Source organism: Dermacentor albipictus, chromosome 4 (genome assembly GCF_038994185.2).
Source record: "Dermacentor albipictus isolate Rhodes 1998 colony chromosome 4, USDA_Dalb.pri_finalv2, whole genome shotgun sequence".
Lineage (NCBI taxonomy): Eukaryota > Metazoa > Arthropoda > Arachnida > Ixodida > Ixodidae > Dermacentor > Dermacentor albipictus.
The window spans coordinates 76705180-76722409 of record NC_091824.1 but is presented as its reverse complement, the minus strand read 5'-3'; the positions used below and the strand labels follow the sequence as shown (position 1 = coordinate 76722409).

At 45.0% G+C, this 17230-nt stretch overlaps 2 protein-coding genes across 3 annotated transcripts in view; one reads left to right on the top strand and one right to left on the bottom strand.

Annotated features, from left to right (window-relative positions):
- The window catches only part of LOC135895893 (WD repeat-containing protein 7-like), a 109228-nt gene that overhangs the window by 58279 nt on the left and 33719 nt on the right, over nt 1-17230 (top strand). For both annotated transcript variants that reach the window (XM_070537155.1, XM_065424121.2), the window contains exons 20-23: nt 2097-2243; nt 4883-5025; nt 6823-7035; nt 12956-13208. In XM_070537155.1, coding sequence (XP_070393256.1) covers nt 2097-2243; nt 4883-5025; nt 6823-7035; nt 12956-13208 — 756 coding nt within the window. The remainder of the gene's footprint in view (nt 1-2096; nt 2244-4882; nt 5026-6822; nt 7036-12955; nt 13209-17230) is intronic.
- LOC135895895 (bifunctional purine biosynthesis protein ATIC) overlaps nt 1-17230 on the bottom strand; it is a 181005-nt gene that overhangs the window by 153024 nt on the left and 10751 nt on the right. The gene's annotated exons all lie outside the window — the stretch shown is intronic.

Genomic DNA, 17230 nt, shown 5'->3' with positions numbered 1-17230 from the left:
GAGTAATGTCCCCAAAGAATGCTAACCGCATTGAAACGGTTGGATACGAAACCCTAGAAATTATTTCATACGAATGTCCACACCGTATATTATACACCAAAATTTTATTTGTGCCTCACTATTATGCAATAACCCCGCAACACCTCGCTGAACTGGGAAAGTGCAGAATTGCGGTGTATGTTTAAGCGTCAATGGAAACATATTAGTGGTTCACTACAAATCCGGTGAATAGCGTCCTTTATGGAGATGGACATCCACTATTTATGCAGAAAGATTTAAATGCGTTTTTTGTTGTTGTTGTTGTTTCAAGAAAGCAAAACTTTTTTGAACGTGAAAGCCGCATCGCAAAATTTTGTATGTTGGGCTTCACTGCACGACTTTAGGAATGGAAATTCAAACCGGACGGACGCACGCGGTACTGAAATGCTGGAGCTGGATTCCCTGTGTTCGAAACAATGCCCAGAAGACACGACCGTATAGCACATTGATGCGGCTCGACTTAAAGCTCCAGTTTCCAGAAAATGTCCTTTTTTTTTAATATGTACGTGGTGTTTCACAGAAAGTTCCTAGGTACTGCTCTTATCACTGATCCATACACTCTAAAATACCTCAAGCTAATATTTAAAACAGCAATAATGTGAATTGAAACTAATTAACTTTATAGTAGAGCGAGGGCGCATGGTTGAAATGGACGTTCGATTCATGCTTGCCCGAATGTGAAGCGTATTCAAGTCACTCACGGACGTCTTTGAAGGGCCTAATAGTGGCGCTCTTCGTCAGTTAAGTTTCGGTTTTCTGGGTGCTGTTGGCCGGAACTTCTTAGGCTTAACAAATTAGGAGCCCCAACCTCTGCACGTCTGAAAGTGCTTATAAACACTCCGGATTGCGGGAATAAACTCTTCCATTGTAGGATAAATAGTCTGTCTTTTCGAGTATTACTAGCTCGAGCCATTTGGTATGTATACCTTTGTGATAAAGAAAATGCCAAGGAAGTCGTTGTCTTATCGCATCTTGATAATATTGAAGGAATTACGAACGCGTTCTCTGAAACATCGTGTGTGTAGAAAATTTTGCTGGAAATCGGAACTCTGTGAAGTCAAACTACAATAATAGGTTAGAGAACCGTGTATTCCGGCCTTCATCGGACACAGCTAACCCAGCTTCAGAATTTCAGTACCGTGTGGGTCGGCCCAGTTTGTATTTCAAGCCAGAAAGTTGTGGAGTGAAATCCAACTTAAAACAATATTTTGCGCTTCAGGTCTCCACTTGAGAATATTTGTTTTCCTTAATACAAAAATTACTTCTTTAAAGATTCTGTAGAAGTAGTTGTCTTTCTGTACGATGAATGCTATTTGCCAAATATTTACAAGGACTTTTCCAGTGTTCTTTCGGCGCATAAATATAGTCGAAAATGCCGTGTTTTACAAATTCTGCTGGTTTTGCGGGGCTACTGCGCGAGTTTTAAGCCTAAATCAAATTATGGCAGATATTCTTTCTGGACATTAGCAGGAAAGTATTTTCGGGTTTTCGTATTCGGGTATTTTTTTGCATGTAGCTTTTAGAAAACGCTGTTTTTTTTACATTCTTCTTGAACAATTTACAGAAAGGAAAATAATGAACTAGTGCCTGAATATTTTTGTAATAAAGAATCGTCTACCAACTATAGTAGCGTAATTCTTTGACTATAAATAAGAAATTCGTTTTCTGATTTTTTTGTCCCTCTTGTCATGTGACAAAACTCAGATGGCCTTCCGCTGTACGAAACTTTTTTTCAGATCAAGTATTTTGAGGAGAGGATTTGCCTGTTATATTAATTACCCTATACTTCTTTAGAATAATATCAGTGAGAGACAAGCGAACCCTCTGGGACAGTTGATTGAACGACCCTAGTACAAACATCTGATAATAACTTCCAGCACAATGCTCGTTCCGCCGCTTAAAGTAATGAACACCGTTGCAACAGCATCAACCTATCTCAACATAAACGTTTTTTTGGAGAAGTCTGTCTTTTTGTGTGCGTTCTTGATTTATGAATAACACTTTGTGTGAGCTCTATCCAAGCACAGTGCCCTCTTGATATTTTTCTTACCTGACAGCTAGAATATACCAAGAGTGCAGCGGCAGTGGAAGCCAGTGAGAAGCTGAAACACCTTAGCCTGGCCGAAACCAACCTGACCATGGAGGTCGCTCAGCTTTTGCTGTCCCTCCTGCACGCTTGGGGGCTCGACCCCGACTTTGACAAGGCAAGGCTGCCAGTTCCTTGTAAAACAGCGGCTAGTTTGGATATATCGGCTCGTTGAACGGCTGTTCTCTAATTGTAGCCACATGAACGAAAACGCACCCACATAAGATGCATGGGACAACACACAGCCTTGCCTGCATTCTACCCCATGTACCTTCTGTGTTTGCGGCCTGTTATGCACGCTGAAACAATTTTGTAGTGATCAAGCTTCTTAAAATATTGGCGATGCATCCATGCTGTGAGGATGATTGGTGATAGCAGTGCGATTCCTATGATGGATGTGTAATTGATTATATGTTTTACATGTTATGGTCATGATGACGCTGATTATCATTATGTAAGTAACGAGAGAGAGAGGGAGAGAGGGAGTTGTGAAATGTACAAGTGCAGAGCGTTTTTTATCAAGAGCTCGATGTATATGTTATCTCCATACGCAAAAATATTTTTATATATACATTTTATTTACATACACATATGCACACATGCTTTAGGACAAAGTTTTGGTGGACTCCGTCAAACGCCAAATAAATTTTAAAAATGGTCTTTGTTAGCGGGTTATCAACACCTTTCCGTAAAGGGTATGTCTCTAGCCTCTTACCGTGGGCTTATTTTGGGTATATTGCAGTCTAAATATGTGGGCAGCCGTGTGCTACTGGGTATCAGTATGTCCCACTGGATTCAAGGATCTACATCACCTTGAAATAGCACGTAGCATGACCCTCGTTTAGACTCCCGGCTGAAGAAGCGTCGGTACGCCGCGACTAAGGACCCCTCAGCACAGGAATGGTGGTAACGCTTGAGTCACGAAACGTGGACGACATCGCTGTACAACGGGACAGATGTCGTGGTGCTGGCCTACACCATCTCGTGCGTGACGTCAGACACTTGTCGAATGACGTGCTACAGACGACCTCTCAACCTCCGCCGAGCGGCGCTGCTGCGCCTTTTAAGAAGCGCCACCATTACTAAAAAAAAAATTTCTTGAAGCATACGCCAATTTAATGCAAAAGAAGCCCCAGCGCTTAAAAATATGTGAAACAAGAACGAGTAGTTTCTTTATTTAGTCCCGATGTGAAGCACCCTTACAACGTTCCTGGGGCCGTGCGTGCAATTCATTTTTGTCAGGTGCATCTGTATGCAAACGATCATATTTTTTTTGTGCTGGTCTGTCTCAGAAACATATGTACAATCTTTTGTGCAATCAATTTCAGTGACTTTGTACTCAGCAGACACACTTCTCACCAGGCCTAAACACGTTAAAAACAAAACTGCATCAGAGTATTTTTTGTTGTCCCATTATAACGTCGGTACACTAGTAAAAAAAAAAAGGGGGGGGGGGTGTACGTCAAGCCTGCAGCTCGTACCCCCGAACTTGCGTTGTTCAAAAACGATTAGTATCACTTAGTATAAGCAACGGCTACGAGCAATTATCGGTGCGAGAACTCGCGAAGCCTTGCAAATAATAAGCTAAGTGATTTACGCTAAACAGTGCGCAATCGCCTATTGTGTGACTACTGCAGCTGTCGTTATGTCACGCGGTCACCTCTCAGGCTCGCAGACCGGGTGTAAGATATCCGGAAAACACCCGCGAGATTTACACTTTCCATTGCTGCCAAATCACATGCTAATGCTAGCAATGATTTTCCGCATTGGACTCCCAACCACGACAATGTTTCTCATCCGCTGCTCCTCATTGAATTTCCGGAGAGGTCGGAATGCTTCCGTCCGGACGCCCGGTAGTTCTCTGCCAGGTCAGCGTCCGGAACCGCCGAAGCTATCTGGCCAGAGATGTTGAAGCGTGCCTAAGGGATGCTGACACTCGCAAAAGGCACGCTGCTCGCGAAAAGTCTCAGAAATTCTTCATACATCCGCACTGCTGCGTGTGAGCACCCCGCCAGAGGGAAAGGGGGCTTTTCTTCTTTGGGTCCTCCCTGCACGTCGTCCACTCCGCCACACATGACGTCAGTCGTGCTATCAAGCTGTTACGGAGCCAACCGGTGTTACTTTGGGTTCTCGGACGATGACTTTTCCATCCGATTATTCACCGTCTCTGCAATGGCGGCGATCAACTCGCTAAGAACGTACGGGCCACTCGTCAGACGGTACGGGCACCTAAGGGGACACGAATACGATAAACCGCACACCCACATTTTTTCGTGCACACGTGCACAGGTTGCTTGAAGCTCGATGGTGTGCAGCGAGAGGTCGTTACGGTCAACAATCTACGCCATCGAGCACAAAAGCTTTGGAATGTGTGTGCGACGGCGGGTGACTTCTTGTATTAAGCCACGGCAGCAGGCTTAATACAAGATAATTAATGAGATCAAACTAATGAATTCGGATGGGTTTGGCTGCCCACCGCTATTTCGGACGACCCTCGGAGCACGCTGAGCACGAAGCACCAGATGTGCGCTATGCAAAAGAGAGAAAATTGAACCTCGCTTAGCGACCTTCTCGCTATCCCTTCTAGTCATGTGACGCTACTTCCCATGGCATGCAGTAGACCCGAGTAACGATTCGTTTTTCTACAGCTTCTGAGTTTGGTTTTCGAGGACCCCAAGACGGGTCCCTCTGTAGTACTCTGGGACAGCCAGGTGGGTACCAGTCTTTGCTGACGCCTGCTGATTGTGTCGTGTGCAGGTGTGCGAAAGCAAACTGGGCCTGATTTGCCCCATGCGACCCATCTGCTTCGGCCTGCTGTCACGGGGCAACCACATGAGCCTGCTGCTGCCCACCCACACATATCGCAGGCTGCCCCGATCCCAGAAGGCTGGGCCTATCAGGTTTGTGGAATTCGCTTTTTTTTGTACAGTCCCGGGCAAAGCAACTGACGCACCAAAGTGCTTTATTTTTACAGGCATTAGTGGAAGGAACTATGGCACTGATGTGTTTGGAAGTTGCAAGTAGCGCATTTCAGCCCACGTGGAAGCGATGCGTTGTGCATGAATTTTCCAAACCGTCATCGTCCTGGCTTCAGGCGGCTTTCTGACTTTGCAAACTGATAATTTCCAACAAATAGTTTCTGTGTAAGTGCAACAATTAGCAATTATTTAGCGTGTGTGCCAAATGATGTTACATTCTGTGTTGAGACAAATAGGGTTTGCTTCAAAATTTCGGCCAGTAAAATCAGATAAAGCGTAATAAATAAAGCCAAAAGAACGTCTAAACACAAGTGTACAAAAATCATACATATGCATGTTCTAGCCATCAATTCCGTGCTGTATTAACGACCGAATGGCCACAATTTATAGTAATTTTAGTAGGGAACTCTCTTAGTTCTCGTACATATCATTTTTACATAGTTTCAACATTGAGTGTATTCCATACATAGTGCTACCTGCATTTTGTACGAGCTACATATAACCCCTGCAGATTGTATGTGCTTTAGTGTCGTATTGTATGTGCAAAGTATTACGAACGCTTTCACTCTGTTGGCAAAGTATGCTGTTCCTTATGAGCGTTTTGCTGCTATGAATGTTGACATGCTAGGACCCTTGCCGCCTTCCAAGGGGCTTCCCTATCTCCTCACCATTTCGATAGATTCACGCAGTGGCCTGAGGCAACGCCGTTACAGGACATTACAGTCGAGACCATCGCTTAAACGCTCGTTTCCACATGGATCGTCCGTTTTGGCATACTCAACACAGGGACCGTCAACACGAGTCTGAGCTCTTTCATCCATGTCACGCGCAATCCCGGGACCTGCCATGACAAGACCACGCCCTACTATCCTCAAAGCAACGGCTCGGTCGAGCACTTTCATTGCCCACTGAAGGCTGCCTTCATGTTTCACGGCATGGCTGATCAATGGGTCACTGCTCAACCTGTGGTTCTAACGGGGCTTCTCACAACTGTCAGAGAACTCTCCGGCCTATCTCGTGAACGGCGCGTCGCCTGCGCCTGCCTGCTGAATTTATCTGCCCTTATCTACCCTACCCTTCACGCGCGGCCACTAGCAGTACGCCCAATACCTGACAAATCTTTTCTCCAGCATTCGTGCAACACGAACCACAGTTAGACAATATGGCACGCCCTTTATATTCCATAATTTTCGTGACCTAATGAGGCTCGGCAAGCCAGAAACGAGGAAAAAATGGTAACGGAAATTAATGAAGGCCTTTGACATACCGGCACGCGGGTTTCGGCGCAAAACGGAAGCTTGGCTTTCTTTTGCTATTTTAGTATTGTACCTCTTAATGCAAAATTCGAAAGTGTAATTCTGGAAGAATGTTTCGTCATTTAAAATGATTAAGTGTTTCCTTTTACTTTGTCTTTAGCTAGTTCATTTATAGTCGTCTCGATGTACACTGCACTATTTTCTGCAATAGCATATAGTTCTGATTATAAACTTGGCCCATGTTATGAGCTATCTTGTAACAGCGTTTTGCCGTTGCCTGGGCTCTAATACTCGCGACTCATGATTGTGATTGGCGTGATAACGAGATAATTTCCGTTGCGAATGCCAGACCTTGACGACATTTTCGTATCAGACGAGTTTTTCTGAACGCTAATCTCGAGCTGAAGGCACGGGAGTCAACTGTCGCTTCAATACCTCGCGATTGATCCCAATGACCCCGCAGCAAGGAACGCAAAATGGTGACCATGCCGGTGCCCAAGGAGCAGATTGAAGAGGAGGAGCGGGCTCGACGCTTTTCGTCAAAAGGCCACTGGGAATTGTCGACGGCTGTCACGACCAACCACCTGCTCTCCATGATCGCCTTGGCCAACACTCTAAAGTCCATGAAAGGTGCCACCTTCGTACCCGAGCAGGAGCAGCGCCGGAAGCTGCACAGGTGAGCTCAAGATTTTTTCTTCACTACCTTCACTACCTTCAACACCACTTGTCATGCTTGTCACACTCTTGATCACGTGAATGGTAGTTTGCATTTAAAATATGTCATACCCGGTCTAAGATAAAACCATAGAGCTCTGGCATACCCCTACTGATCTGCTGTTAATAGCATGACAATAGTAGACATCTTCAGTATGCTCATGCTAGAGTGCTTTAGCTATCCTGTTGATCCCTGTCCTGTTTTTGTGCTTCAAGCCTAGTATACGCTCTTCCATTCACAATATGCTGAATCTACACAGCCTTGTATGCTAAAACAATAGTGTCACGTGATTAGTATTTTACTTTTAAAATATAGCATAACGTTATCACCACAGAGCTTTGGCATACCCCTACTGATCTGCTGTTAATAGCATGACCACAGTAGACATCTTCAGTATGCTCAAACTAGAGTGTTTTAGCTGTCCTGTTGGTCCCTGTCCTGCTTTTTATGCTTCAAGCCTAGTATACACTCTGCCATTAACGATTTGCTGAATCTACACAGTGCTGTATGCTAAACCTAGAGCGTTTTAGAACACCACTACCACTCAGTCACTAGTTGTAAGCTAAAGCTAGAGTTTAGCCTACTGCTGATACTTTACCATGACCACCACTGCCTGCACTATGCGGCAGCTTTGCATACTTGCTGCAGCTCAAAATAGCAAAATGTTGCAAAACGCAGAGGCTAAAAACTCTGATCTATAATTTATTCCTAAAAGGACGCCGGGTACAACGCTAAATGGGTTTATCCTGGTATTCTTTCAAAATGCTTTTTTCATTCATATTGTGGGAGCATGCTGACTAGCCGGAAAAAAATGAAGGCCAAAGATTTTCTTTTTTCTCATTTGATCCGAACCGTCGGGGCCATACATCAGTGTTATTTCCAGGAAATTATTGTTTTACCATGTTCAGGTTGTTTTGCCACAAGAAATATTGGCGGAATTTGTTAGGCTGAGCCTATGGTTCTTTTTCAAGTGCAGCTTAGTGCTTCCCTATCGGTTCTTTAGGGCAACAAAATGCAATCATCAATTAAGTTTCATGACATTACAGAGAGCTTGTCTGGAAATATTGGAGCTGCATTAGCACTTGTCATTCATTCTCGCTTCTCATCTGGCTTCCAAGGCCCCTCTCACGATGTAGTCATCTTTCTGTTATGAGTATGGCACACTAGTCATGCTTCTAAGTTAAAAATTTTTAGATGTATGTTGAATTTTGCTAGTCGCTATGAATTAGTTTCCCTAACACAACGCGAACAAACTATGACACAGAAAACGCACATAGAACTTCGTTTGAGTGGGCTTTCAAATTCATACTAAATTATAAATGCGTGAGAAATCAAGGCACGAGGGTACTTGATTCAGCTGCCCACGCAGTAGTACAGGGATGTCGTTGAGTGTCGCTTTGTCATTGTGCTGCAAGCTCACCTGCATGTGAGAAGGTTTTGATTGGGAAAGGGGAGTGCGGTGAGGCAGAAAGGGAATGAAACGCAGTTGAATGAACGCATGCGTTGGAGCGCACAGGGACAAGATGATAAGCAACGCTGGACACTCGCATCTTTTGCCCGTGCTAAACGGACACAAAAAAAGATATCATAATCAAAACCTTAAAGTTTACTGTCATTCACGCGGTGCCATAGGCAAATAGTTATTAACATGAAAATTCAGTGGCAATTTACTGGTAAATGTGAGATAAATGCCTTAGCATTACGTCGCCCTTCTTTGAAGTCCCGGATCCATGATTCAAACTGTGTTCACCTTCATTTTTCCACTTTGACACTCCTAATGATAACTGATTAAACGCTTCATGTCATTTGAGGTCTATAGCACGTTTTCACAACTCATTTGGCCGTTGAATGCACGCTTTCACTCCCAATGTTAGCAATTACGGCTACACATGAAAGATAAATTTCTGTAGCAAACTAAAATAATTCTAATATGCCTATCAATGTTTTACTGCTATTTATTCAACTTCTGCCTGCTAGGTATATATACGGTTTAAGGGAGGGGGACAGGGCGTGACATTATAATTGTTAGACATATCTGCTCCATTCACTGCAGCTATCATGATTTGGACGTTTAGTGGCATTAAAACTGTGCGTGTAGCAGCAATTTCACTTTAAATTGCACTAAAAAGTTAAGGTCATAGACCTCTAATGGCATCAACCTTGCATACGTGATGCGGATACTTACTGAAAAAATGAATACATGTATACAATAACCTTTATGCAGTGTTCATTGGCGGCATGTTAGGGGAATCCCTCATTCTTATAAAAAAACAAGTTGTAGTATAGTTACTAACTGTAGAGTAATAAATGTTTGTCACAATACTTACTACCTATACTGTATCTCACCCGCCGTGGTTGCTCAGTGGCTATGGTGTTGGGCTGCTGAGCACGAGGTCGCGGGATCGAATCCCGGCCACGGCGGCCGCATTTCGATGGGGGCGAAATGCAAAAACACCCGTGTACTTAGACTTAAGTGCACGTTAAAGAACCCCAGGTGGTAGAAATTTCCGGAGTCCTCCACTGCGGCGTGCCTCATAATCAGAAAGTGGTTTTGGCACGTAAAGCCTCATAATTTTTTTTTATATTCTATCTCAGCAGTTCCTTGCAGCACAGTAGAAGCTACACGAAATCTTAACCAATAGGAAGGCCGAATACCCCTAGATATGTGCTCATCTGCGCCGTGACGTCTGCTTCGCTCTCACTCCACCTTCGTTTCACCTGTATAGGCTTTCGCTGCACTTACCTTGCAGCCTTCTTACCAAGTAGTACGGACGAACGCCCTTATAGATGTCCACCTGCGGCACAGCGTCTGCTCGGCGTCTACTTGGCGTTTGCTCGTTACCATTAAAGTCCCTAGATATTTTTCGCGTTATTGAAGAAAGCGGAAAATCTATGAACTTTAGCTACCGCCGTCGCGTACCATGCTAGAGCTGGGTAGCAAATTAATTGTGCGGTGAACAATTGGGCGTTTATAGCGTTACGCATTGCCAACGCATCACCAGTGCTAATGCTGTGGCGCCATCTGCTAACTAGACATCAAATAAGTTTTAAGGCTCGGCGCCATGCCTGTAGTCCTAGCCATAGAGTTTCCTACAAAATTACTAGAGGGAACTCTGGCGCTGCAGTCGTTGTCCTACCATGGGAATGATGGGAAGTACATGGATTTGTCTGATCTTCGTGCTTATGGATTCAGACGTTCTTGTGGCTTCGTATATTACGCTATATAAATCTTATTGTCGTATATTTCAGCGCAATCTATATTCTTCGAAGTGCAGAAGACGCCGGGAACGCGTACAATTGCTATTAATTGCAACGATTGAGCTTGTCTATGTGCCCAAATCGAAACGCGCCAAGCGTCTCTAGCGTCTCAAAGCACTGGCATGCCCGCGATAAGTTCATAAGTGCGTTTCATTCGCTTGTCGATACATGCATCCATGGCTTAATGGTTTCAATATCAGGCTTCTGTACTATAGTCCCTGTGTTCGAATCCTGCCATCGGGCAATCTTAATGATGTTTATTTATTACGCAATAAACTGTTGAAAAAAGCCGTCTGAAGCCAAAAGGACGAAGTTTAGGCAAATCCATGTACTTCCCATAATTCCCATGCTGGGACAACCGCTCCCATTGTAGTTCACGTAGACACTAGCGCCAGAGTTCCCTCTAGTAATTCTGTAGGAAACTCTATGGTCCTAGCAGAGTGAAAACAGACAGCCGATCTCAATAATTACGGCAAAATAGACCTAGTGCTTTGACCTCAGCTTGAGACGAGACTCGGCGATGACGGATTTTGTCAGTTGTTTCTTGCTGACAGGGCGGAGAGCCAGTAACGAGCGCGAATTCGGATCGAAGCGCACGTGGTCGGCGCTGTATGGGCGCTGCCATGTTGCTATAGTTGATCACGGTTAGGGTGGCTATTATGGTTACCAGCGGTAACTGCCCCATTAATTCTCAGTACACGACCTACATGCGCAAAGGCCATAACATGTCACGTATCGCTGTACTGCTTCATGTAGCGAGCAAAAATAAGCTCGTTATTGCAGCCAATGTTACGCCCGGAACTATATACCACTGGGCAAGAATATTGCCTGTGTACACCTCGCACCTACGGCAACGCTGAAAGGTACATATGACATGGATTATAGGAAGTAACCGCAGTTAGTAGCGGTAGTAGTACGTAGTAACTTTACTAACTAAAATAGGTAGTAGCCATTACTAATGGGACTGGCAAAAAGGTAGTAACCGTGACTAATGCGCTCTTTTGCCAAGTATGGGAAACGCAGCATAACCGCTAATAACAGAGCCACATTGCAATTACCGACAATATAGTGGGAACTATTGTATTTATAAGCGTCATGTCGATTATCATATTAGGTCGATGTCATTTTCAAAACAAAACAAAGTAAGAACAAATACGCGTTCTCTTTGCCACACTTCATCACTGTGGTACGTAATGGTCAAGCTTACCAGGGGCAACATTATGGTGCAGCCTCGGGTTACTGTATAAGGACAAAAATTCATAAACGAACGTTAAATGACAAAAGCAAACATACGGGAAAATAACGAAGGTATACTACGCGACAGGTGCCTTATGAGCAATTTAAGCACTATCTTTATAGCCGTACCTTAGAAGAACATTTAGTACAAATGAGCCCCTATGTATTAGAATAAATAATGATAGTTTGGGACATCAATTTCTCTAGTGTAATGTCCGCATATACGAGAGCGACGACGTACTGCATAATTCTTAACCGATCGCAATAAAAGAAACTATAGCTTATCTGTATTTTGAACAAAACTGGCACAATGAGGCATAGTAGACAACGGTCATGACGAGGTGGTAGAGTTATTTACTTAGCCTCCACGCACTTGGATGACTCACTTATGTTATTCAATGGGTAGTATAAAGTTCGTGAAGGTCTGTTTTTGATAGTAACTGCCGCGGTTACTAGCTTTTGAAGAAACTACCTTTTTTTAAGAGTGTAGGACATCAAAGTTAATAGCCCTCTACTACTGTCTCGCGTTAGGCCTTGTGTTTGCTCATTGCTTTCAGGTGTTATGCATCGTTCACTATATTTTCTTATATAAAATTATTCTTTCAATTCCCGTTCAGTTGGTCTCTGTGCTCAGCGTACTTACTCGGTTCTAACACGCCCTCAACTGTAATACGTACCTAATCTTTCACGTTCAGAAATGGGAAATGCGATGTCCGCGATTGTGAGGTGCACCCCGATTTCTAGTACTACATAAAATATAAAATGCAATGCTCTTGATTGTTCTCTCACCAGATTCTCATGATAATCGAAACAAATAGTGATTTGTTTTCACAAATAGGAAAAGTATAAAAACTAAACCTTTTGCAATGAGTGACACTGGACCGGGCCTCACCCCTCATCGTTTTCCGAGGCCTCCTTATAAGTATCAGCTGCCCAGACCTTGCTATCTGGCACCTGCTGTACAGCAAAGCAAGGCTTACACGATTGGAAAGTGGTATTCGAGATTGCGGGGCGGGATTTCAGCTTTCTCCATTGCCCTTAGGTTTCACACTAAAGGATAACACGCGCACGCCCGGCAACAAAAATTTACGGACCATGGGGCCCTAGAAGACGTTCAATTCCCGAGCAGCCTATAGCGGTAGCCAGTAAAACTGTATACGAAAATGTTGTTAGCACATTCTAGTCGAGGCCCGAGATGCAAACACCAGGCTGCGTTGTGATGTTGCTTATATTCAGCTTTCTCTCAAATTTCATGGTCCCAATATTTAGTGGCCGGATGTACATGTCATATTTTAGTGACTCTTTCACACACAAAAAAAAGTGCACGTAACAGTTGAGTAATTCCCCAAACAGGACGATGCGCCGCTAACTCTTCCCGTCGACGCAGGCGCCTGAGCCGTGCGGATAGCCGTGCCTACATGATGACGCCCGGGGAAATCGGCGGTGGCGGCGTCGACAGCAGTGGCGCCCTGGCCGTGCTCCAGGAGGCGCTGTCGCAGCAGCAGGCAGACATCAAGCAGGGCTGGAGCTTGCTGGCTGCGCTCCACTGCGTCCTGCTGCCTGATCTGGTGCAGACCCCCGACTTCAAGCAGCCGCAGGTCGAAATACTGGCCCGACGGTGGCAAGACCATTGCCCCGAGGTAGTTCTTCTGCCATCTTTTTGTTTCTTTTTTATCTATTACCGCATAAGCGTAGTCTTTTTTTCTTTTGTCGAGGTCTCCCGCAGACTTCAAATGCAGCGAAAACTACGTCGTCCCCTGACAGCGCCACCTGGACTGTCTCGGCCTGTCCGCTTCAGTCCGAATAGGTAGCCGTTCCTGACCCGTGTTATCTTAGCCATCTTGTTGAGATTGCGATTATTGAGGTTCGTCTGCGCTACTTGGCGAAGGCGTTATGACGACAAAGAAATATGACGATTATCAAATAACGACGATCCTATAACGACGAGAACGTGACAGCGTCGGCACGGGAAGCACGTAATCACGATGGAGACTCGACCACGCCATCACAACGAATGCATGACGAAATATGCGGGACGACGACGGCATCAAAGCGGTGTGGGAATAGTGGGGTGACGAGGATGGCGTCGCGACGAGCCTATAGGGACGATGGTGTGATGACCGCATGGCGACAATTCGATATCGAAGCTGGAGGTGGTGACGATGCAACAACCACGAACTCATACTTAGTGGCCCGAGCCATTAGACAACTTGGTTCACTGGGTCGGCATATGTTTTGCGAAGACTGATCGTTACAAGAGTCGGAGGACGAAGCGTGAATATGACGACAATGAAACGACCATGACGGCATCACGACCACGAGCACACATAGCTAGTGGTCCATGCTAGCAGGGGACTCGGGTCAATTGGTTGATGTAAGAGGCTAAATAGATATTATCAAAGTGCCGGCAGTAGGCAAGTTATGCTCAACGCATGAAGATAAATAAGCTGTTCTGGACGGAGAAGACGAAACGTTCGTAGTTATTAGTGCAAAATGTTCCCCCCCAGAATGTATGATTTACTTGCATGAATAATACAGCGCAAAATAAGAAGACGAAGGGGAGAGACGACACAATAGGAACACGTATCTTGTCGTGTTCCCCCTTTGTGTTCGTATTTTACGCTACAATAATTATGAATCAATACCAAGTAGCCTAATTCGACCTTCTCTTTAGTTTCTTAAACGGTGGAGAGAAATAAAAACTGACTCCCGTGAGTTTCGTGTCCAATAATCTTAGCTTGAATTGATCTAGAATGATCTTTGCGGCCCAGGGTCCGTAAATTCCAGAACACTCCAGTTTGCAAATACGTACAGAGCGACCATACAGAGCAAGGAACGAGACAGGATGGCCTTGCTCTGTCTTCGTCTGCTTGCGCTGTACATAGTTACTCTTGTCAGTGTCACACCTAACTGCTCAAAAAAATTAGTTAGTCTGGGAGCTAGACATCAACTGACCTTACTTTAATGAAAATTACAACTATAGTAAAGCTAGAAGAAGCAGCGAGAAGCCAGGAAAGAAAAAATATCTAGCTCCCACGCACTGTGGGAGTCGATGTAAGCGAAGCTTTGTCTGCTATTTGCGTTCGTTGCCGTTATTCAGCGGTGATATATTGACGGCATACGACAGTCGTGACGGGATGTGAAATGTTACCGTGCCTATTTTGACACTAGCTTCTCTGGTCGTCTTTCCTTTGTGCCACAGTCATCTCGTGTCGCTATAGCGTTAAGAACCCCGTGTGGCAGAAAATCTGGTGTCGACGCTGCGGGCGTCGCTTAGCGAGAAGAAATTCGGAACCACAACCGCGAAGGCCCTCCACGTGGCGCATGCCTTGTCTTACGTTCGTTAAAGTTATTCCTCGGACTTTTGAGAATGACAGCTCATAAACAAATGTCATGAAGTTAAAGACCGACAGCGCATGCCTTGTATGTTTTTGCGACATGGCCACGTCTCGGCCTCGCTCCGACACGGCCGGCGTTAGTAGCGTGCGTCTCAACTATAGGTCCTGACGTGAGCAGCAGCTGATGCAGCCCGCAGCAGCAGCAGCAGCAGTGGGAAAGTCGAAGGAAGAAGCAAAGGAAACTTCGCTTTAAAACTGGCTGAAAACTCATTTTAATAGGCTCTCCTCAAAGAAACTTCCCCTTGTGTGCTCTGTGACTGGTGACAAGTGAGGACTACTGTGTGTTTTACAGCGAATCTGTATACCTCTACCGGCCAAGGAAATTTTCGTGTCGTTGTAAGCAAAAAAAAAAACTCCCTATGCGTGGGCTGATGCCGGAGATAGTGCAATGCCGGGCCGACCCGCGGCGGAGGTGCAGTTCGCCATTAAGGGGCCCACTTAAACAGCTTCGCTGGTCATCCTTGTTCACACAGAGTGAAAGGGCATTGAGATTTTTGTCTGGCAGTTTTCTGACACTAACTTTGACTCTTACTTTATTTGTAATCTCGTTTCAATAAAATCCGCTGTTTTCCTGTGCCTGCCCTGTCTGCTGATGTGCCTTGTGCCGTGAATTGTAGCATTGCTAATATACACTTCATCGAGTTGTAAATAGAGAGCTCTAGGTTAGGCGGCGCAAGCCGCACCCAAGCGTTGGAGGACGCTAACTCCACTGTGGGCCCGTCGCGCTATTTTGCGTTCGCTCAGCGTGGAGAGTAGGGCTAGTTGGTTGTGAATAGCATTATGAAACATCGTTCCAGCGCGCAAATATAACACACGGACGTGCAGAGAGGGACAACAGGAACGCCGAACTTGAAGTGAATTTTATTCGCGGAACACAGCTTTTGTAGACAGGAAGTCGCTGCCGGCGCACCCGACTGATCAAACATATTTCCTCGAACCAGGCCAGAATCGTCAAAGGGGGAAAAAACCAAGTGAAAGCAAAAGTCTTGCAAATATCTTGCAAATCTCCCACGCTACATAGCTGACGCGACACGCACATTCTTTTTTCCGAGCTCTACAGAAGGAGCACTGACGCAGTAATCCTTTCCATTAGGGTTACAATGGTACGTTTTCGGATCTTTTGTACGTCCGGTGGTTTGCAACCCCAAGCGCTTGGGGATGCAAACCCCCTCTAACCTAAAACTCTCTAATGACTCGGCCCGCTTTAATTCAGCAGTACATGCACAAGTGCAGGCTTCCATGATACGTTAACTCCAGGCATTTTAACGTATCATTTTTCATACGTTGAGTTCAATAGTTCAAAGTGCTGATTTAAGCACAGGACCCTTAACGCAAAGCCCATAGCAGCTATTTAATATGCTGAAGTGAAGTTCAGTAGTGAAAGCTCAGCAAACCAACCAATCAATAATTAAGATACACTAATTAACCTATACCTGGAACATTTCATTTTTCTTTTTATGAACGCACTCTTCGTGTTCAGAAACACAACTGAACAAGTTCTTTTTCGCTGGTGTGGAGGTGTGGAATGGTGGTTGGGCTTTGTGTGGCTTTGTGTGATGTATAACGCCTCCTTGGTCCAGTCAAGCTGCTGACGGCAGCTTTTAGCCCGGGAGGACGTTTCTAGTCTGTACTAGAAGAATAAACTTGAACTTGAAAGAACCCCCCCCCCCCTCTCTAAAGGAAAATATTAAGTCAAGTTAAAGTGATAGATTAATGCTCTAGAACGTATCAGGCGTCAATGTTATCGCGAATAGAGTTTTAATAATCGAGACATTGAAGTGAACGCAGGGCACAATTTTAGATTCATCCAGTGACATTCAAGTACTAGCCCGATGACGTAGGCACTCTTCATTATAATTCTGTCTCTTCTACTCAACTACTCGTAATGAAGAGATCATTGTATTGCATTACTAAATCGAAGAGAATGCTACTAGTCCAGTTCTATGCGATTATTTAGAAAAAAAGAACTCATTGACATTACCCTTGACAAGACGCGGACGGTCGGAAGGTTTCGTTTTCGCTCGACTCTACGCAGCCCGTGTTTTCGCGCTTCAGTAGCTTCGTCATCACGTAGTGCTGCTGCACTCGTTCAGCTGGCTGGCGAAACGCACACAAACTAAGTAGCTGAGAATTTCGTCTGGATGTGTTGTCGCGGAATGCCTGAACGGTCCACGCCACTTGGCCGAGAACAGCTGCAGCGGCGAATCTAACCCTTTGTCGTGGCTCGCTTTCTCCATGGCAGCGCGTGTGCGAATTGCGCAAAA